The sequence below is a fragment of the Mobula birostris genome, chromosome 1, assembly GCF_030028105.1.
Source record: "Mobula birostris isolate sMobBir1 chromosome 1, sMobBir1.hap1, whole genome shotgun sequence".
In the NCBI taxonomy this organism is placed as follows: Eukaryota; Metazoa; Chordata; class Chondrichthyes; order Myliobatiformes; family Myliobatidae; genus Mobula; species Mobula birostris.
The window spans coordinates 86,528,512-86,550,836 of NC_092370.1; the positions used below are offsets into that span (position 1 = coordinate 86,528,512).

The following is a 22,325-nucleotide window of genomic DNA, read 5'->3' on the forward strand; positions in this document are numbered from 1 at the left end:
TGTTCCTAACCTCCCATAAGAACACAAGAAAATAGGACTCGGCCACTCGGCCCCTTAAACCTGCCCCACCATTCAATGTGATCATGGCTGATCTATGCTGGTTTCAACCCCTCTTAAAAAAAAAACCCATAGTAAATAGGTGCAGGAGTAGGCCATTTGGCCGTTCGAGCCTGCACCACCATTCAGTATGATCATGGCTGATTATCCTCTGTTCCAGTTCTCCATAACCATCAACTGCTCAATTCTTGCAAACCTTTACCAGGATCCACGAACTACATGCTGTGCCTTAATCCAGCAGAGTCCAGGAATAGAGTTCACACAATTGGTACAGAGATTTGATGATGTGCATCTGGTTGAAAAGGTGTATGAAAGGTCTATGGGATAAATGAGAAGAAGCAAGTAAAATGGGATGAAGCTCACATAGTGTGCAAATCTGGGTGTAGACCATTCAAGTTGGATGCTACATTTTTCTGTATTCTGGATTCTATATAAACGTCTCTGCTAAAAATTATAAAGTTGGGTTGTGTTTACGAATCATCTTTGGTATATTGTTCTAATTAGCTAATATAAATTTTTCCCATAAATTATTTACATTTTAAAGCAATTTTTACATAAGTTTTGCATTGTGAATGCATAATAAAGAATATGAATATTAAAAATAAACTTGGCAAAGAGAAAGGATCTAGTACTTTACCAGCGTATATGATAAATAAAGTCTTCTTGGGCTTCCAGCCGGGTGGGTACAGGCTTCGATTTTAACCAACGTTTCGATGACAAGTTCTGCTGTCTTCATCAGGGATGATGCCTAGCATGTCTAGTCCGGACTAGACATGCCTAGGCATCATCCCTGATGAAGATGGCAGAGTTTGTCATTGAAATGTCAGTTAAAATCGATACCTGTACCTGGCTGGAAGCCTGAGAAAAGTTTAGTTGAAACTTAGCAAAGTAAATTACAGTAAATTTTTACCTGTGTACATGTTTAAAAATAGATATTATAATACATCTGTTTAATCCTATGATTAATTTCTCCACCTTAGAGAAATGGAAAAATTACTTTAGAAAAAGGTTGAAAAGGTTAATGTTGTGGGGTTAAAAGTGCCGTGATAGATGAATAACGTTATATTCTTGATGGCTGTCATCTACAGTCCCAGAGAAGCTGAGCTTCATTAGCTCTATAAGTGGCTTGATCAAGTCTCATAACTTTTCACTCCACAGTTCTAGTAATATTCAAAATAATTATATATTTGGTACACATTTTGAATGTTTTATTTTTAACTTCTATATTAAAAGAATCAGTAAAATACAAAATATTCATATTTTGTATTATAGTTACCAATTTTTTTTACTATAAAACAGATATGAGAACTTTCTATAAGAAATTTAAAAAACGGAACCACATTTGGTTATTGTTGATGTAAATACTTTTTCTTCAACTTCACATCCTCCTAATGAGCATTTTATTGTTAAAGCAACTGTAAAATGCTCAAAAAGCAGTGTCCACAGATAAAATCCAATTAATTAAATAAAAGAATGCACGTTGGTATGCATACTCAGACTTTACAGCGCTTTTTCTTAGAGAAAGCAACTGTGTGGGAGTAATTCCTTTGGGTTCATAATTATGTCAGTTAAGGATGTTATATTTTTCCTTGGATGAGCACAATCTATTTGTGTATCCACAGTGGATATCATTGCATTAATGATTTTGTTATTTAATCTGGTAACTGTTAATTTATCAGTCTTGTCTTTACTAACGTATTTTAGTTTCACTGAAATGTTTTTGGAACTTTGAATTTAGAAAGAACAATAAATTTATAATTTATGACGTTACCATCTGAGCATATTAGGCCAGTTTCTTGACTCCAGCAAGTAATGATAGCAATGTTACAAAGGAGTAGGCCATTCAGTATAAATATCAAATATATGAGGACCTTTATGATAACCAGTAAATTGTCTAGCAGTACGATATGTAGAATAGTGGGTGTGAATAAGTCCCAATAACCTCAAATATTCTCAGGAATGCAGGTCAATTTTTAGACTTTTTTTTTCTATTGGCAAAATCAGTATACTGTTTATCCCTAACTGCCATTGAAAAGTCTAACTATTAAAGATACTCCCAAAGTAAAGCTCCAAGATTTGGACCCAGCAATGATTGTAATAGTCACAGGTTGGGAGGTATTGACAGAGTAGCCTTGGCAGTACATTTTGTAAACAGTACCCAGTGTCACTGTAGTTTGATGCTAGAGGATGGGGTACCAATCAATTAGACTTTCTCATGATTGGTATTGGGCTTCTTGTATGATCTGCACTCAGTCAAGCTATTGGGAATACTTTATCAAAGTTCAAAGTAAATTTATGTAACATGGGTGTTACTGTAGTTGGTTCAAAGGTTGGCAATCAATGGTGAATGGTGTGTCGCAGGGATTGGGGCTGGGCACGCAACTGTTCACAATATACATTAATTATCAAGTGTAGTGTATCTAAGTTTGCTGATGATACTAAACTGAGTGGAGTGGAAAAGTAAATTGTGCAGAAGATACGGAAAGTCTGCAGAGAGATATAGATAGGTTAAGTGAGTGGGCAAGGGTCTGGCAGATGGAGTACAATGTTGGTAATGCAAGGTCATCCACTTTGGAAGAAAAAATGAAACAGCAGATTACAATTTGAATGGTAAAAAAAGATTGCAGCATGCTGCTGTGCAAAGGGACTTGGGAGTGCTTGTGTATGCATCGCAAAAGGTTGGTTTGAGGGTGTAGCAGGCTATCAAGAAGGCAAATTGAATGTTGGCCTTCATTGCTAGAAGGATTGAATTTAACTGAATTTTGCTAGAGGGATTGCTGCAACTGTACAGGGTACTGGTGAGGCCACACCTGGAATACTGTGTGCAGTTTTGGTCTCCTTTCTTGAAGAAGGATATACTGACTTTGGAGGCAGTGCAGAGGAGGTTCACCAGGTTGATTCCAGAGATGAGGGGGTTAGACTGAGGGGAGATAGAGTCACCTGGGACGGTACTTGCTGGAATTTAGAAGAATGAGGGGAGATCTTATAGAAACATATAAAATTATGAAAAGGATAGATAAGATACAGGTAGGAAAGTGTTTTCTACCAGTAGGTGAGACTAGAACTAGGAGACATAGCCTCAAGATTCAGGGGAGTCAATTTAGGATGGAGATAAGAAAGAACTGCTTTTCCCAAAGAGTGGTGAACCTGTGGAATTCTCTGCCCAATGAAGCAGTGGAGGCTATCTCAGTAAATATATTTAAGACAAGGTTGGATAGATTTTTGCATATTAGGGAAATTAAGGGTTATGGAGAAAAGGCAGATAGATGGAGATGAGTCCATGGCCAGAACAGCCATGATCTTATTGATTGGCAGAGCAGGCTCGAAGGGCCAGATGGCCTGCTCTTGATTCTATTTCTTATGTTCTGATGTATCCACTACTTTTTGTATGATTTTCCATTCAAGGGTATTGGTGTTTCCATACCATCAATATCCTGACCTGTAGATTGATAGCAAATACTTGGTGTGTTGGAATTTGAGTCTCTCACTGCCAGATGCCCAGCTTTGTGCATTCACATACCCAGTGCTTATGTGGTTGATTCAGCTGATTTTCTGGTCAGTGGTGATCCACAAGAAGTGGGGACTCAACAATGGTGATGATATTGTTTTTCAGAATTAAATAAGATTCTCTGTCTTAGAACCTAGAATCTTTACAGTACAGGATGTCAGTCCACAATGTCTGTGTTGAGCATAAGGCCGAATTAAATTAATCCCTTCTGCCAGCATAAAGCCCATTTCCTCCATTCTTTGTATATGCATTTGTCCATTTTAAAACCCCTTGATCACCATTATCATATCTGCTTCAATTACTACTTCTCTGCTTGAAAAAAAACACATCCCTCTTAAACTTTCCAGCTCTCAACTTAAAGCTTCTGAACCCTCTCCAAAGCCGCTAGCCCCTACCTGTAATGGGGCAACCAGAGCTGCACACAGTAGTCCAGGTCTGCTTAACCAACATTCTATGCAGCTGCAACATGACTTCCTGACTGAATCCCTCGTGATCAGGGTAAACGTGCTCTATGCACTTACATTGCCACTTTCAGGGAGGTAAGGATTTGGACCCCAAGATCCTTCTGTATATACTGTAAACGCTTTTCAGGATCCTGCCAATAACTGTGTATTTTCCCCTTATATCTGACTTACCAAGATGCAATATCTCATCTCCTGTTACCTTACACATAATGCATTTTAATTATGTCCCACTACATCCTTTGATGACCTTCTTCACCCTCCACAACTTCACCAATTCTTGTCTTGTTTGCAAACTTACTAACCAATCCACTTACATTTTTGTTCAATTCATGTAGATGTATCACAATCAACTGAGGCTTCAGCACTGATCTTTTCAAAACACCACTTGCCACAGATCTTCCACCATGACTCATGTCTTCAATGGGTAAGCCACTTTTGAATCCAAACTACCAATTCACTGTGGATCCCATACATCTTAATCTTCTTGATTATCTACCATAATGGATTTTGTAGAACACTTTACAAATAAACACTACTGTCTCATCTACTCTCTATCAATCACCTTAGTCACCACCTCAAGACTCAATCAAATTTTTAGGACATGATCTGCCCTGCACAAACCTACGCTGACATAGCCCATGTTCTTCCAAATGTGAATAAGTCCTATTCCTAAGAAGCCTCTCCAATAGCTTCCCTACCATAAATGTGAGGCTCACCAGCCTATACTTTCCTGGATTATTGCTGTGTCTCTTGAATAAAGGAGCAACACTATCTACTCTCCAGTCGTCTGGAACTTCACTGGTGCAGATGGACATTGCTTGGGATTTCTATGGCATGGATGCCATTATTTGCCCATTCCTTCACGTGTGCAGGTCTTGCAACATACAGATATGCTTCATTCTCTTATGTACTTTGAATGGAACTGATTAATTTTGTAATCATTTGCAAAATCTACAATTGTAGCCTTGTGGTGGAAGAAACATTGTTGATGATACATCTGAGAATAGCTGTGTACAAGACAACTACCTTGAGAAACTTCTGGGAAGATTGACTCCCAACAACCATAATCATCTTCAATCAATGGACTATGAGTAATATAGTTGCACTGCCAATTTAAGTTACTTGCAAATTCTTTTTGTGGTATCATGGTAATGGATGACAAACATTTACAATAACTGTGCTTCTAACTTTTAAAATAGTGGAAATATTTACAACTTAGTAAGTCTCATTGGAAGGAGAGTTATTGGATAATTGCCATTGTTAGGTCATGCCATTTTGTTTCCTTGTCTTAACGTAATTGTTTTGACCAGACATTACTGTAGGAGGCTGATTTTGTACATGCTTCTGATTCTGTGTTAACAAATTACAGATTTGTTAGTCTATAATCTGTTCTGGGGAAGCTTCTAGAATCTATGATTAAGGATCCAAGTGACTGACCACTTGGAGAAATTTAACTACAGCTTTAGGTACAGGAGTGTCTATGTCTGTAGTTAATATGAAGTCCCAGAAAGCATTTGATAAAGATCCATCAAACAGGCTGTTAGGTTGAGATTTGTAGGATCTTGACCCATTAATTTTGAACAAATGGGAATATATTTCCAAATCAGGACCGTTTGTAATTGTAAATGGGAAACAAAAAAGACTACTTTGTCTTTTTTGAATGGTGACATAGTGAACATGAAAGAAGCCATATAACTGCTGCAGCACATCATGAGAAATAGTGAATTTTATACGTAGCTATCAAAAAGTAAAAACCTGCAGATGCTGGAAATCCAAAATAAAAACAGAAAATTATCAAAATATCAGCAGGTCATGCACCATCTGTGAAGGGAAAATCCAGAATTAATGTATCAGGTTAATGATATGAAGGGCTAACTTTATTTCTCACCCCACAGATGCTGCCTGATGTCACGAGTATATCGAGCATTTTGTTTTTTTTTAAATTATGTAATACAGCTATGTTGTTGCAATGATGGAGAAGCATAATATTTGAGGGGTGGATGAAATGCATCTCAAAGGGGTTGCTTTGTCCTGGATGGTGCTGAGCACCTGAGATGTCCATTGCACTCTCAATGTGCCCTGTAGCTGATAGTCAGGGGGTAAATCATTTATGGATTAACCTACTTCCATCCTGTTCTGGTTTTGGTGGTTAATTCTGTTAAATTTCTGGACTTCTGCCTGTGGTGATTTGGTAATGTTAATGCCATTGTGTTTCAGGAGGAGGTGCTTATTCATTCTTGTCAGACATATCATACAAATATTAATCATCAGCTATCTCAAATCTGGGTTTTAGTGGCCTAATAAGTACTGTAGACAAAAACAAGGGGAGGAAAGATTACATGGGTATTCAGAAATGCAGGGCTGTGATTACAATAAATTCATCCAGAATCTTATGAAATAGCGGAGCAAGTTTGTGGTGCTGAGGGGTCCACTCCTATTCCGAATTCATCTTAATACAAAGGAAATCCTGAAAAGAAAATGTTCCAGTTAGCTACAGTTTCTCAATTAATTTATTTAAATATGTACCTGTTAATTGATGGTATTCAAATATTTTTATTGTGAGTGCTTAATATTATTATTTCATTTTTAAATTATTTAATGGACATTTTTAATGGGAAAGATATACAGTAATAATTTTTGAGTGATGCAGTTGGTAGAGCCCCAGGTTCAATCCTGACCTCGGGTTCGATCTGTGTGACCATGTGGGTTTCCTCTGTGTGCTCCAGTTTCCTCCAACATCCTGACGATGTGCTGATTGGTGGGTTAATTGGCCACTGTAAATTGCCCCAGTGAGTGGTAGATTCTGGGGCAAATTGATGAGAATATGGGGAATATCGAAAGGAGTAATTTATTTTAAGTGCAAGTGGGCTAATGGTCAATGCAGACTTAATAAGCCAAAGAGCCTGTTTACATGCTTTATCTCTTTTTGACTTTATGATTATTTTGAATGTTTGTGAGTGGAGAAACACTTTAAGACTTAGACAAAATTGACCATAGTAAGCAATGGTTTAACCCTTTGTTTCTGTGGCAGGGCTTGTATTTCCATCAGGATGGCCGGGTCCTTTTACTACGTCTCTGTCCTTAAATCTAAAAAGATAACATGGAAATTTTGATTGAATGTGACTGAAATACTATGGATTTATTTTTACTTCTGGGTGATTCATATGATATGTGTACTAAAGGCATTTAAGTTTTCTTATGAAATGCTTAAAAAATTGGCTAGTAAATTTTTGCCAACTGTGTACATCTAATGATATTACTTATGATGGATTAAAATTTAATGTATCTTTAAATTCAGATGTTAAAATATAAAGTTAAAATGATTTGAAATTTCTTGTAATTGACAGTCATTTGCTCTTTTACATTTTCATGTAAATAGTTATTGTGTAATTATAACAGGAAAATAATTTCAAGCTTTGTTAATTTTGTTCTAATTAGCATTACAAGAAATACTTGTGTGCTGTAAAAAGCATCTATCAATAGAGAATGGTCTATGGAATATAATTACTTTGTTGTGTCAATCTGTTTATGAATTAATTATTTCTAAGAGCCAATTTGTTTAATGTTTGAGTTTGAATGTAATGATCCTAATCCAAGTACAATACTGCTATTTGGACAGCAGACTGCTGGCATTCACTCTGTCACCAGTGAAACTAATTGTAAAAGGACAAGACTAGTATTTTCATTTTGTATATGCTGATTTTGTGAAATATTACTCAATTGTAAACTACTTATCCTTTTAATTAGGAAGGGTGCCTATGCCCATCAAACGGCAGCACAGTATCTTGTCACAGTACTTCTGAGGTAAGGTCTAGCTAAATGTTCTGTAATGGGAATATGGAATAAATATGTTCAATAAAATGTGTGAACCAAAGGAACATGATAGAATAATGATAAACAAATAAAGCTGCAGATGTTGGAATCTGAAACAAAAACAGAAAAGCTGGAAAACAGAACTCACAGTCAAGCAGCATCTGTGGATAGATGAGCTCACGTTCTGGGTTGACAACTCAACGTTTCTAATTGTGTTTGTGAGAGAATAGTCATGCTGTCTCATATGATCATACAAACAGATAATTAATGGCCTCTTATCCTAAACTCTGGAGAGGATCAGCCCTAGTCTACTGAATTTCTCCTTCAATAAAAGAGCTGCTCCCATCCTTCCCAGAAATCAGTTTAGTGAACCTATGCTACACTTCCTCTGTGATGTACATTGTTCCTTGGATAGGGAGATACACTCTCACTAGGTCCTGGTATAGTTACAGCAACTATTCCACTCTTATTCTCAAATCCTCTTGCAATAACAGACAATATTTTGTTGTCTTCCTAATTCCTTGCTGGACTTGCACTTAATCTGCCAGTGATTCATTTACTTGGACATTTGGACCTCTCTCAACATGGTCAACTTTCAAACACTCAGAATACTCATTTAAAAAAAATCTACCGAAGTGGATGAGGTAACATTTTATATTCCACCTATGTCATTTCCCATTCGCAATCTGTATGTCCCCTAAGCCTCTCTGAATTTTCATCACAGTCCACACTGCCATCTAGCTTTATATCATCAAGAAACTTGCATACAACGACTTACCACATTATCCAAATCATTGACATAGAATATCAGCAGTTGGGAGCCCAACATTAACGCTACCGGCACTCAGCTAATCAGATTCCCACTGATTTATTTATTCCCACTGTGTTTCTGAGTGGCAGAGCAGTCTCAAGGAATATATGGATCTCCGATTTTTAAAATAAAATGAATAACTACATGTTTTTAATCTTCTTTTAGCTTTTAATTTTCATCTTTTGTAATTTAACCTTTCTCTTTAGGTAACTTTTTATTCCAATACTATAAATCATGCTACATTTCATCTCATTTTTAAAGCTCCAAAACTTGTTCTTAAAACTCTATAATTTACTGTTATCCAGAGCTCTGCTGCATTACATCCTGTTAGGCTGTTATTAACTTTTATTTACCACACCCTGCTATCATGGATACCCTGGGCAATACTACCATTACTTCTTTTCTGAATGGTATGAATGTGCACCCATTACTGTATAATATTGCAGTAATTCTTGCACTACCATCTTATCAGTGTGAACATGGAAATCTTGGTAATCTTCGACTTGTAGATCTTGTACATCTTATTTTTAAGGTAACACTCACAACACGCTGGAGGAACTCAGCAGGTCGGGCAGCATCCGTGGAAACGATCAGTCAACATTTCGGGCCGGAATCCTTCGTCAGGACTGAAGAGGATGCCCCTTCCCTCTTCGGTCCTGACGAAGGGTTCCGGCCCAAAACGTTGACTGATTGTTTCCACGGGTGCTGCCCAACTTGCTGAGCTCCTCCAGCGTGTTGTGAGTGTTGCTTTGACCCCAGCATCTGCAGAATATTTTGTGTTTATTTTTAAAATAACCTTTTTTTATTCTTTTTTTCTCTTCTAATATTTGTACATCTGTGCACTTGTAATGTTACTGCAACACTGTAATTTCCTTTGGGATCAGTCTGTTGTGGTATCTATCTATCACAACAGATACAAGTCCAAAGCTAGTTTGTGCCATGTGTAATTGCAAAGTCCAAATAATATTGGTGGTTGGTGGCTGCAGCTCGCAAGTCGATAGATTTGATATTAGCTGATTACTACTTTCTCTTTTTAAATTGACTATTTTTATAATGGTACTATTGCTCAACATAATGGACATATGGTTAATGTTATTTTGTGTAAAGCTGAAAGGTGCATTAAACAATTGCATTTTCAAAGCTGTAAGAAGATGTAAAAGTTCTCATTTCTTCAGTCCAAATCCAGTGTTGAAATGTTTTTTTCTTGCTTTCAGTTGATGTATTCTCCAAGATCAAGAGACAGATTTTCAGCCCCATCTTTCATACCGAGAGAGCGCCTTAGCCGCTTCCAACCTACGTATCCTTATGTGCAACATGAAATTGATCTTCCTCCCACTATTTCACTATCAGATGGAGAGGAGCCTCCTCCATATCAGGGACTGTGCACACTGCAACTTCGAGATCCAGAACAGCAAATGGAACTCAATCGTGAGTCTGTCAGGGCACCGCCTAATAGAACTATCTTTGATAGTGATTTGATTGACATCTCTGTGTATAATGGAGGACCACGCCCACCAAGCAGCAATTCTGGCATAAGTGCAACTAATTACAGCAGCAACAGGAGGATGGAAGGACCACCACCCACTTACAGTGAGGTTATGGGTCACTACCCAGGATCAGCATTCTTCCATCACCAGCACAATATACCATCTCCACAGGGTGACAATGGACTCCAATTTCAGCAAAACAATGAAGACAACACAATCATCTCATTTCAAGGAAAAGATTCACATATGGGAGAAATGGTTTGACCGGCTCTGTGAGTGCTTTAACTGAAACGGGTGGAGCATTGTGTGTCTGGACTTCAGTGACATAGGTGTTCCTTTGTAGGAATTGGTTGGTAAAACCAAACACAAAATTCTGTTGTTTTCTTTAAGGGAGTGCATGATATGTTAACCCTAACAATTTACCTTCCACTTTGACAAAATTGCAGTGTTTGGCAAACTGTTTTTTATCTGGATTATTTAATTTTAAAGATACTTAATAACCAATTTCTTCTATTGCCTTGTAGGTTGATTTTTAGTAACTGAATTGCCCAAACTGGATGCTTAAAGCATTTATATTAAGAAGTTTTTGGCCAGTTTTGTGATATTATCAAACAAAAAATCTTAAATTCTTTTTGATTGATGACAAAGGTGGAAGAACAAAACACAATGATTTAACTTGTTTGTGAAAGATTGAAATATTGCACTATTTTCTTGTTTGGGGAGGGTGGGAGGGGGAATGAAATTGCTTTATGGCAAGCTTTAATCTCACTTTTGTCTTCGCACCTGTGGATCAGAACAGAATTACCAAGGACACAGGGGAATAGCATTTTCAGAGGATGGAGTCATTTCCGAAGTGATTTCTGGTGACAACCTAACACAGGAAATGGCAAATGCAGGGACACAAAATGCTGACTGTCATCGCAATAAATATAAGTAATACCAATATGATGAAATTTTTCATCATGAAACCTACCTGGTTTAAGGTTAATGCTCAGTTGTTCCAAGTTTTCAGCAGCTTAGAATGAACAGTGATTGATATTTGCATATTTGCACTTGCTTATTCTTCTCTCCCAATACATTGGAATTAGTTAAAAGACATTGTGTAGAATATGTAAGTTTGCAAAATAAACTTTACATTACTTAAAAATTCTTAATATTTGCAAATGTGATGGAACAATTCAGTTCCATTTCTGCAGAGAAAAAATTAAAACAGATTTAAGTTCTATAGGTGGAACTTAGTATTTAGATTATTTCTAGATCAGTCTAGATATGCAGTGACTAAGACCTATGTTAAATTTAGACATGGATCTACTGCTATTTTTTACTGAAGATGTAAATTAATATTTCCAAAAAGTATCAACCACATTTAAGCTGTGTACTGCCTATTGTTTTTGGAATTTTTCAGATATTTACAGCTTATTTTGATCAAAAACTAAGGTTGAACATGTGCAAAGCACTAAAGCAATGTTGTTCCCAGTGAATTCGGAACATAAAATTTTCAATGTGATCATCATTTTATATGCATGAATTAGCATCAGATGAAATATTACCAAGAGCAGACTGAAAGCCACTCTGGGAGTTTCCAAAGGTGACTTAAGAGTGCAGCACCCATTCTAAACTGTTAACTGATTTTCAAAAATACTTTTGAAATTACCTGTAAATACTTGAAATATTATTGACTTTCACAGTCAATTTTCCTTAATCTTTAAAGAAGTTTTAGTTAAAAACACAGAACAGCTGCAGGTCATTAAATTCTGCTATTCTTCCCACTACTTTACTGATGTACTTTTACAGTCCATGGAAAACAAAAATATCTGAGAGATGGTCCTGCTTTCAGAAAATAGCTTTTAAAAGTGACTGAATGCTGAGATACATGATATTTAGCAGGAAGCAATATGTATTCAAAAAGCAATGCTTACATTTTCACTACTCTTGGTTACATATTACTACCTGATGGATGAGAATGGGAATAGGAAGATATTAACCTTCATTAGTTCGTATCTTACAGATGACTTTACATGCACTTCATAGTTGGTTATAAAAATGGAAATAGTATAAAATGGTTGTTCAAAACAAATTAAAGTGAGCTATAAACAGAAGAGATTCTGCAGTTGTTGGAAATCTCGAGCAATACAAAATGCTGGAAAAACTCAGCAGGTCAGGCAGAATCTATGGAGGGGAATAAACCTTGACTGAGCCCTTTCATCAGGAGGCTGCCTGGCTTGTTGAATTCCTCCAGCATTTTGTGTGTGTAGTAAAAGTGAGATGGTTACTCCATTATTATAACTTACAACTCTTGCAGATTATGGTGGGTTTTCTTTCCAATAATTTAGCAAAGGCCCTATTATGGCATCAGTGTGTTGTTAATTAATCATTACAGTTTAGCACTATAAAGTGCTTTGCTTGTGCCACATGCCAAATGATTACTTTCCTATCTTGTCACATGCCCTCCTCCTCTTGCTCCATGCAAAAGCTATAATGTGGCAAGCAAAGATTCAGAGCCTTCCCACACATAATGCATGGTTGTGCTTAAAAAGAACCATTTGCGAGGGCAGGTGTGTCCAAATGAATGATGATCACTATGCTGTGAACAACATACTGGGCTAAAATGTACATTTCGTATGTCACCAAATATCTAATACTCTGCCTTTTGTACACAAAGGAAAAGCTTTATGTATATATAGGTATAATCAACATATTAAGGCAGTTTTTCCATTAAATAAAGCATTATTAAAGTGGTATTTACTATAGCTGATCTAGATAACTGCAGATTTGTATAGAGGTTAAAATTCAACAAGTCATTCCACCACCTTTTACAGTTTCCTAGATTTGCTTTTTTGTGTCTTTGTAATGTTTATAACATAACAGGTATAACTATTAATGTATTTTCAGAGTATCTTCATGGATTTAGACACTTTTTCTGAAGGGCTATGAAGGATCCTTTTAGAATCTTGCCTACAAATTTAGCCTCCTCCCATTGCATAAAACCTCAAACAAAGAATGGCATGAAGTCGGAACTAATCTCAGACAAGGCTTAATTTCTTAAACCTGCTAGAAGAGAAACCTTAATACTTAATGCTATCTTTGCTATTGCAGCTGCATTTTCACAACACGAGGCAATATTGCACTTTTGCTATTTAAAAGATATTTCATATTTGACCTTTTTCATGCCTTGCAGTATCCTGTCTAACTCTTGAATGAAAGAATTTTAGTTGCTGTGTTTCTTTGGTTCTTGAGCAATTTTGTTGGTAAAGAAAGCTGTATTATTTTCAGTGACTGACATTTAACTTGTCCTGTGATGTGGCTACTTCTATTGCTGCAATCGCCTTTAATTATTTGTATATTATTTATCATTATATGGTACATCCTAAGACATGTTTTCTATCTTTGCTTATTCTGTTAGCTGTGGTAGAAACTGATCTATGTATATTCTGAGGAGGTTTGCATGTGAGCAGATAAGGTGCCTCATTTTCAGGTTTGAGCTGATATAGGAATCCCCTCGCAGTCTGAACTCCTACCTTGGTTGTGCCTCACAATATGGTGCTTCTATTGTTGTGTCTCTTATGTTTATTTGTAAGGTGCTGTATATAACTTAAATATATTATGCACATATCCTACCCAATGGGTAGAAAAATACATTGTTTATAATGTATGATAATGTATAAATGACAAATTTTAACAATGGCATAGAATTTATGAATGCCTACACGTGCTTTGTTCTTTTCGTAAACAAAAGTTTGCAAAATATTACATAAAAATATCTACTTAGTTTATTTTCTTAAAAATTATTCTCCTGTAATGTTAATGTAAAAAGCTAAAGATATTGAGCTTGATGATAGTCCCCTTAATTGGGGGATAGCTAGATGGTTGGTTTGGAAATTCTCAATTGTAAGTGTAATCTTTCAGTGAAGATTTATTAAGTCAGCATTAAAATGCAATAGAATATTCACCATTTGTTTTGTCTTTTATTTGATTCACATCCAGTGAACCAGAATTGATTTAAAGAATGATGTATATTTCTTTTGTTCTTTTAATTACTGAATGGAACATTTAAAATGCTGAACACTTTTAAATGCAGAGAAAATTTAGGAAAGGTAATAGTCAAAAAATTTGATGGTTCTTCAATATTTCTAATGGCGTCCTTCACTTTTCCTTCATAAATTGTCAATGTACGTTCTGAGAAGTGTAGTTGGCATCTGCAGGAAGAGCTCAGGATGAAAAAATTGGGTCTGAATGTTGGGTGTTTTCAAAGTTGATACAGGGCAAAACCTGGGCTGGTATTTAGATCAGAGAGCAAATGGTTCATAATTGCATAGCAGTTTCAAAGCCTGTCAAATGTACCAAAGTGATCATAACCAGAAATTTTTAAACGTTATGGAATTAACTTATTTCTAGTTGGTCGTATTTTGAGTTACAAGATTGCAATGAGCAGATGAAACCAAGAGTAGAATAACATTAACACGAGGAATTCTGCAGATGCTGGAAATTCAAGCAACACACATCCAAGTTGCTGATGAATGCAGCAGGCCAGGCAGCATCTCCAGGAAGAGGTACAGTCGATGTCTCGGGCCGAGACCCTTCGTCAGGACTAACTGAAAGAAGAGCTAGTAAGAGATTTGAAAGTGGAAGGGGGAGGGGGAGATCCGAAATGATAGGAGAAGACAGGAGGGGGAGGGATGGAGCCAAGAGCTGGACAGGTGATTGGCAAAAGGGATCTGAGAGGATCATGGGACAGGAGGCCCAGGGAGAAAGAAAAAGGGGAGGGGGGGAAAACCCAGAGGATGGGCAACTGGTATAGTGAGAGGGACAGAGGGAGGAAAAGGACAGAGAGAAAGAGAAAGAATGTGTGTATATAAATAAATAACGGATGGGGTATGAGGGTCAATAGCAGAAGTTAGAGAAGTCAATGTTCATGCCATCAGGTTGGAGGCTACCCAGACGGATTATAAGATGTTGTTCCTCCAACCTGAGTGTGGCTTCATCTTTACAGTAGAGGAGGCCGTGGATAGACATATCAGAATGGGAATGGGACATGGAATTACAATGTGTGGCCACTGGGAGATCCTGCTTCCTCTGGCGGACAGAACGTCCTATTCTGATATGTCTATCCACGGCCTCCTCTGCTGTAAAGATGGAGCCACACTCAGATTGGAGGAACAACACCTTATATTCCATCTGGGTAGCCTCCAACCTGATGGCACGAACATTGACTTCCCAAACATCCGCTAATGCCCCACCTCCCCCTCGTATCCCATCCGTTACTTATTTATATACACACATTCTCTTCTCACTATACCCCTTGCCCATCCTCTGGGTTTCCCCCCCTCTCCATTTTCTTTCTCCCTGGGCCTCCTGTCCCATGATCCTCTCATATCCCTTTTGCCAATCACCTGTCCAGCTCTTGGCTCCATCCCTCCCCCTCCTGTCTTCTCCTATCATTTTGGATCTCTCCCTCCCCCCACCACTTTCAAATCTCTTACTAGCTCTTCTTTCAGTTAGTCCTGACGAAGGGTCTCGGCCTGAAACGTCAACTGTACCTCTTCCTAGAGATGCTGCCTGGCCTGCTGCGTTCACCAGCAACTTTAATGTGTGTTAGTAGAATAACATTTATTTCTCCAGCTCCCTGATTGGGTTTGGAAGAGGATAAAACAGCCCTGGCCTATCTAAAGGAGTGACCATGTATGACCTCAGTATTTGCTTATTATTTATGTTTGATGTAAAAGACAGTGGAACTAAAAACAATATAAAGGTTTAAATAAAAATCACCTCAAATGTAGGAAATATAACTGCATTTGAACAATTTAACAATTGATACTAGCATCCCTGCACAAAAGAATGCTAAGTACAATTAACTTATCTAAGCACAACATGTTAAGCAATGTTAGCATTTTTAAAAAATGTATCCTAATGGTTCTTTGTGGCAATATGCAAGTTCAGTTTTTATTTAGAATATCCTTTTTTATAAACACAGCAGTGCTGCTTAGATTAAAATATTCAAATACAGCTGCCAGCTTTCTAGCTTCTAGGACGATGGCAGGCTTTATTCCAGCTTGGGTGCCTCAGCTACAGGACTTTTTACTGCAACTTTCAAGCCATCATATACCGTTTTCTTAATTACTGAACAAAACCAATGATGTGTGTACAGCAATATGTGAAATAGCTGAATGTTCCTCACATTTACAGTTGTATCACAAGAAGAATGCTGGTAGAAAGGTTAACAACGCTGTTACTTAGACATCTACAAAGTAAATTGGCAAAATTTGTGTATGGAATTTTTTTTAACCAAATGGTTGTATTATGGAAATCAGTAAATACTATCTACAGAAAAGATTGAAACTTGTGTATTTGCCTATTTTTAAATGAACAATGGTGTTGTCATAGTTTATAGACCCCAGATCCAGTATCATAATACTTTACAGAAGATGTTGCTTATGAGTTGTTGTAGTCAAAAATGATAGTGGATAGACTGCAGCAATTAAAAAAAAATCCTGCCTCCCTTTCATTTTATGTGTGTTGTTTAAAATGAAACTGAAGAATGTTAATTTACACAAATGATCCCATGTCATTGTGTTCTTTTGTTTTGATAATAAGCCTGTGAAGAACTCAGACCTTTTAATTATGTTAAATACAGGAAAAGACATTCTAATATCTCAATTGCATTGCTGATTTTTAAAATAGTTTGATTTAGTCTGTTGGAATAGTAAATGCTTTTCTCTACATTAATCTTAAGGAAATGTATGACAGAGGTTATTTATTCTGCCCAATCCCAATTTCCATTCTGTAAATTTGTGGCCCTGCACCATTTGATTCTTGAAATAGTGCTTAAATAGTGAGAGGTAAATGAAAGTTCTGCACCTTCCCCAAGGCAAGTGTAGCATGATGCAACTGAAATAAAGGTTCTATTGTGATTTCAACCTCCGAAAAAAACATTTACCTCATAAAATTAGTATGGAATATAAACGGTAGTAAAGTAAAATTTTCAATTGTTGTGGAGTTCACTTATGGTGTTCCTGCTTCTCCCCCAACACCTCAAAAAGTAGTGGGTTGCTAAACTATTTAATCCAGCATTTTATGCCTTCACTATATGGATATTATTCTACAACATGAATGCAAATCTAAATGCTGAGGTTATGCTATTTATTTCTCCTTTGGTACTGCAGCTAAAAGGTGGTAGTCACAAAACTGCCATGATCCTAATATCAATAAGGTACCTAAAGAACATAGATATTGATTAGCTAAGATCAGTATAGTGATACTGCAATTAAAACAAAATGGAAATCCGCCATCTCAAAGTCAACTGCAGCGATGCCTTTATCAAGCGTTCTCACTCAGGATCCTACTCAAATTTTTTCACTACTTGTATTAAGCATTCTCTTAAGTCTGACTTTTAGTACTGACATTTTCCAACTCAATCAAAATTAGGGAAAAATATCAATAATATCATGGGCTCTTTGGCATCTCATTGGCAGCAAAAATATTTTATTTTTAAAATCACAGACCAAGGCAACAGAACAAATTAATACAAAAGTACACAGCAACAATGGTAAGTACTTCTGAAAACTCCTCTTGTTACACATTTGCAAATAACTGAGCATTTAGTGAATATCATCCCTTTATCTGTTCATGTAAGCTTCTAAATATAGCAGCAGACTTCTGCTGAGAAGTACTCAATAAATAATTTAGTCTTTTGTCCTGAAAACTCCACACCATTTTAAAGGACAATCCACATTCAACTTTTTTAATCTGTGAGATCAGAAGAGAGCTGGTGGGATGCCACTGCCAAACAGTAATTGCCAAGAACTTGGAAACTTCCACTGTGGCTGAGTCATGGATTGCCGATCACTCTGAAAGGGAGAAGCATTGTTCTTAATTAAACAGTTTAACCCATTCATATACAGCATTTGTCAATATTCAGAAGAACAATAGATCATCATCCAACTTGAATCCTAAAATGTTCAGCCAATATGTCAACTGACAATCTATCAGAGGCCACTAATTCCAAGATTTGATAGTCTGTTGAGGCAGATTTTCCCCAATTCTCATCCTGTGGAAGGTGTGATTCTGAGCTGTGTCCTTAGATTTTGGAACTGAAAGGCAGCATTAAATATTCAAACATTACCAGAACAAATACATGGCCCAGCAACTGGCAGGGTAACTCTTGGGAGAGTTGACAAGTGCAAGGAGGCATTTTCAAAGACTAGAAGACCTCATGCTTCATTCTAAATTAACACCACTCAAAAAAGAAAACAAAATGGTCTAGGCTGTAACCAAGGGCAACTCATTCAATGAAATTCAGTGACTAAAAGAAAAATAATGACAGGTTTGCCAACAATTAAACAAGTAGAGAAACTAAATACTCCAGCATAAAGTAATTTGCCCAACTTTTATTGATTTGGATACACATTGTTTAATAATACATTTACCTCAACAGCTTCCTAAAATAAATAACAATCAGATTAATGAGATGCAACCTTGAAAACTAATGTGGATGTATTTCTGTCTATGCAGTATGTTGGAAAGCATAAATTAAGACAAAAATACAAAAAGCAGAGTCTTTCCTGAGTAAGTAGCCAAAGGACAAACTCAACAATAGGGGTTTAGCTGGAACTTGAATAAGGTGGCTCCACTGATGGAAATTTGACTCCGTAATAGAAAGATATGTTGGATGAGGTACAGAATGGTGCAGGATTTGAAAGGATTGAGAACAAGTTACATAAAGAAGGACAAAGGAATGAAATACCTTAGTGAACAGACTGACCAATGAATTCAAGGGTTGAGGGAGAAGCAAAAAAGGACATAGAAGTTGAATTCATCAACAGCTACATAGAGACAATGAGAAGAAAGCAATGATTAGGCACTCCAGCTTTCATAAATTATTGAGTACAGTAATTGAAATGTTATGTTGAAGTTGTAAAATAAGTTGCTTCAAGTTGAAGTTTAATTGTTATTCAAACGTATACTGTCAAACAAAACAACATTCCTCTGGTCTGGACCAAAGTACTCAACACAGTACAGATAATTAACACACGACACACAAAGTAGTATTACCATTAGTAAATTAAAAATAATAAGGTGCATTTATGACAAGTTTAAAACGTAACAGCATAACACTACTGGTGCTTCATGTGTGATGAGACCTGGGTAGTGGCAAGGAGTTCAGTAGTCTTACAGCCTTGGGGAAGAAGCTGTTTTGCATCCTAACAGTTCTTATCCTAATGCTAAGGTACTTCCTGCCTGACGGTAGGAGGTCAGAGATTGTTAAACTGATGGGAGGGATCACTGACAATATTAAGGGCCCTGCGTATGCAGCATTCCTGATAAACATCTATGATGGATGGAATAGAGACCCCTGTGATCCTCTCAGCAGTCCTTACAAGACTTCGTAGTGACAAGTGCTCAGACGCCTTACAATTCCCATACCAGATGATGGTGAAGCTGGTCAGGACCCTCTCAAAGGTTGATGGTACTCCTTTAAAAATCGGTTAGAATGGTGATTAGAGGCGGGGGTGCCTCAATCTCCTCAGGAAATGTGGAAATGTTGTGCTTTCTTGACCTAAGTGGTGGTATTGGGGGACCAAGTGAGACTGCCTGGTATGTGCACTCCCAGAAACTTGGTGCTCCTACCTCTCTCCACGTTTGAGCCGTATATGTGCAGGGAGGAGTGGTCAGTCTGCACTGTCCAAAAATCCAGTCAGCTCTTTGGTCTCACCCATGTTGAGACTCAAGTTGTTGTGCTCACACTACTATAGCAGCCACTCTATCTCCTCTTTGTACACTGTCTCATTGTCGTTGATGAGGCCAACTACTGTTGTGTCATCAGTGAACTTGATGATTCAGTTTGACCTGGATCTGGCAGCGCAGTCATGTGTCAGCAGTGTGAACAACAGTGGCCTGAGCACACAGCCTGGAGGGCTGTTTCTGCCAACACTGACTGACTGTGGCCTTTCTGTCAAGTAGTCACAGAGAGGGGTGTTGAGACCCAACAAGGAGTTTACCTACCAACTTCTAAAGGGATGATTATATAAAAAGCTGAAATGAAGTCGATAAACAGCATCCTTACATATGAGACACCATTTTTCAGGTGGAATAGGACAGAGTGGAATGCAGAAACTATGGCATCATCAGTGGACTAATTTGAGTGATAAGTGAACTGGAAAGGGTCCAACATAACAGGAAGATGGGATTTAATGCAATTCATAACCAGCTGCTTAAAGCAATTAAGTGAGTCCTAATTTTAAGTATCATAGACATAGAAAGCACAGAAAACCTACAGAACAAAACAGGCCCTTTGGCCCACAAAGCTGTGCCGAACATGTACTTACCTTAGAAATTATCTACGGGTATTCACAGCCCTCGACTTTTCTGAGCTCCATGTACCTGTCCAGGAGTCTCTTAAAAGACCCTATTGCATCCGCCTCCACCACCATTGCTGGCAGCCCTTTCCACGCACTCACCACTCTCTGCATAAAATACATACCCCTGACATCTCCTCTGTACCTACTTCCAAGCACCTTAAAACTCTGCCCTCACATGTTAGCCATTACAGCCCTGGGAAAAAGTCTCTTAACTATCCACATGATCAATGCTTCTCATCATCTTGTACACCTCTATCAGGTCACCTCTCATCCTCCATCGCTCCAGGGAAAAAAGGCCGAGTTCACTCAACCTATTCTCATAAGGCATGCTCCCCAATCCAGGCAACATCTTTGTAAATCTCTGCATCCTTTCTATAGTTTCCACATCCTTCCTGTAGTGAGGTGACCAGAACTGAGCACAGTACTCCAAGTGAGGTCTGACCAGGGTCCTATATAGCTGCAACATTACCTCTCAGCTCCTAAACTCAGTCCCATGATTGATGAAGGCCAATGCACCGTATGCTTTCTTAACCACAGAGCCAACCTGCGCAGCAGCCTTGAGTGTCCTATGGAATAGGACCCCCAAGATCCCTCTGATCCTCCACACTGCCAAGAGTCTTACCATTAATACTATATTCTGTTATCATATGTGACATACCAAAATGAACCACTTCACAATTATCTGGGTTAAACTCCATCTGCCACTTCTCAGCCCAGTTTTGCATTCTATCAATGTCCCGCTGTAACCTCTGACAGCCCTCCACACTATCCACAACACCCCCAATCTTTGTGTCATCAACAAACTTACTAACCCATCCCTCCACTTCCTCATCCAGGTCATTTATAAAAATCACAAAGAGTACCGGTCCCAGAACAGATCCCTGAGGCACACCACTGCTGACCGACCTCCATGCAGAATATGACCCATCTACAACCACTCTTTGCCTTCTGTGGGCAAGCCAGTTCTGGATCCACAAAGCAATGTTCCCTTGGATCCCATGCCTCCTTACTTACTCGATAAGCTTTGCATGGGGTACCTTGTCAAATGCCTTGCTGAAATCCATATACATTACATCTACTGCTCTACCTTCATCAATATATTTAGTCACATCCTCAAAAAATTCTATCAGGCTCGTAAGGCACGACCTGCCTTTCACAAAGCCATGCTGACTATTCCTAATCATATTATGCCTCTCCAAATGTTCATAAATCCTGCCTCTCAGGATCTTCTCCATCAACTTACCAATCACTGCAGTAAGAATCACTGGTCTATACTTTCCTGGGCTATTTCTACTCCCTTTCTTGAATAATGGAACAACATCTACAACCCTCCAATCCTCCAGAATGTCTCCCATCCCCATTGATGATGCAAAGATCATCACCAGAGGCTCAGCAATCTCCTCCCTTGCCTCCCACAGTAGCCTGGGGTACATCTCATCATCTTATCCAACTTGATGCTTTCCAAAAGCTCCAGCACGTCCTCTTTCTTAATATCTACATGCTCAAGCTTTTCAGTCCACTGTAAGTCATCCCCACAATCGCCAAGATCCTTTTCCATAGTGAAAACTGAAGCAAAGTACTCATTAAGTACCGCTGCTATCTCCTCCAGTTCCATACACACTTTTCCACTGTCTGGTCCTATTCTCTCACGTCTTATCCTCTTGCCCTTCACATACTTGTAGAATGCCTTGAGGTTTTCCTTAATCCTGTCTGCCAAGGCCTTCTCATGGCCCCTTCTGGCTCTCCTAATTTCCTTCTTAAGCTCCTTCCTGCTAGCCTTATAATCTTCTAGATCTCTATCATTACCCAGTTTTTTGAACCTTCCATAAG

General features: G+C 37.9%; 2 protein-coding genes across 7 annotated transcripts in view; one reads left to right on the plus strand and one right to left on the minus strand.

The window, feature by feature from the left end:
* The window catches only part of ldlrad4a (low density lipoprotein receptor class A domain containing 4a), a 288,649-nt gene extending 277,810 nt beyond the window's left edge, over positions 1–10,839 (plus strand). For all 5 annotated transcript variants that reach the window (XM_072258512.1, XM_072258507.1, XM_072258530.1 and 2 more), the window contains 2 exons: positions 7,777–7,833; positions 9,868–10,839. In XM_072258512.1, the coding sequence (XP_072114613.1) occupies positions 7,777–7,833; positions 9,868–10,404 (594 nt within the window). In that variant the 3' untranslated portion in view covers positions 10,405–10,839. The remainder of the gene's footprint in view (positions 1–7,776; positions 7,834–9,867) is intronic.
* Positions 10,840–17,607: 6,768 nt separating this feature from the next.
* The window catches only part of psmg2 (proteasome (prosome, macropain) assembly chaperone 2), a 59,143-nt gene continuing 54,425 nt past the window's right edge, over positions 17,608–22,325 (minus strand). The window contains exon 7 of one of the 2 annotated variants that reach the window (XM_072265678.1): positions 17,608–17,984. In XM_072265678.1, coding sequence (XP_072121779.1) covers positions 17,892–17,984 — 93 coding nt within the window. In that variant the 3' untranslated portion in view covers positions 17,608–17,891. Of the gene's footprint in view, positions 17,985–18,866; positions 18,960–22,325 lie in introns of those variants that run through there. The other variant, XM_072265762.1, reaches the window with a different exon arrangement.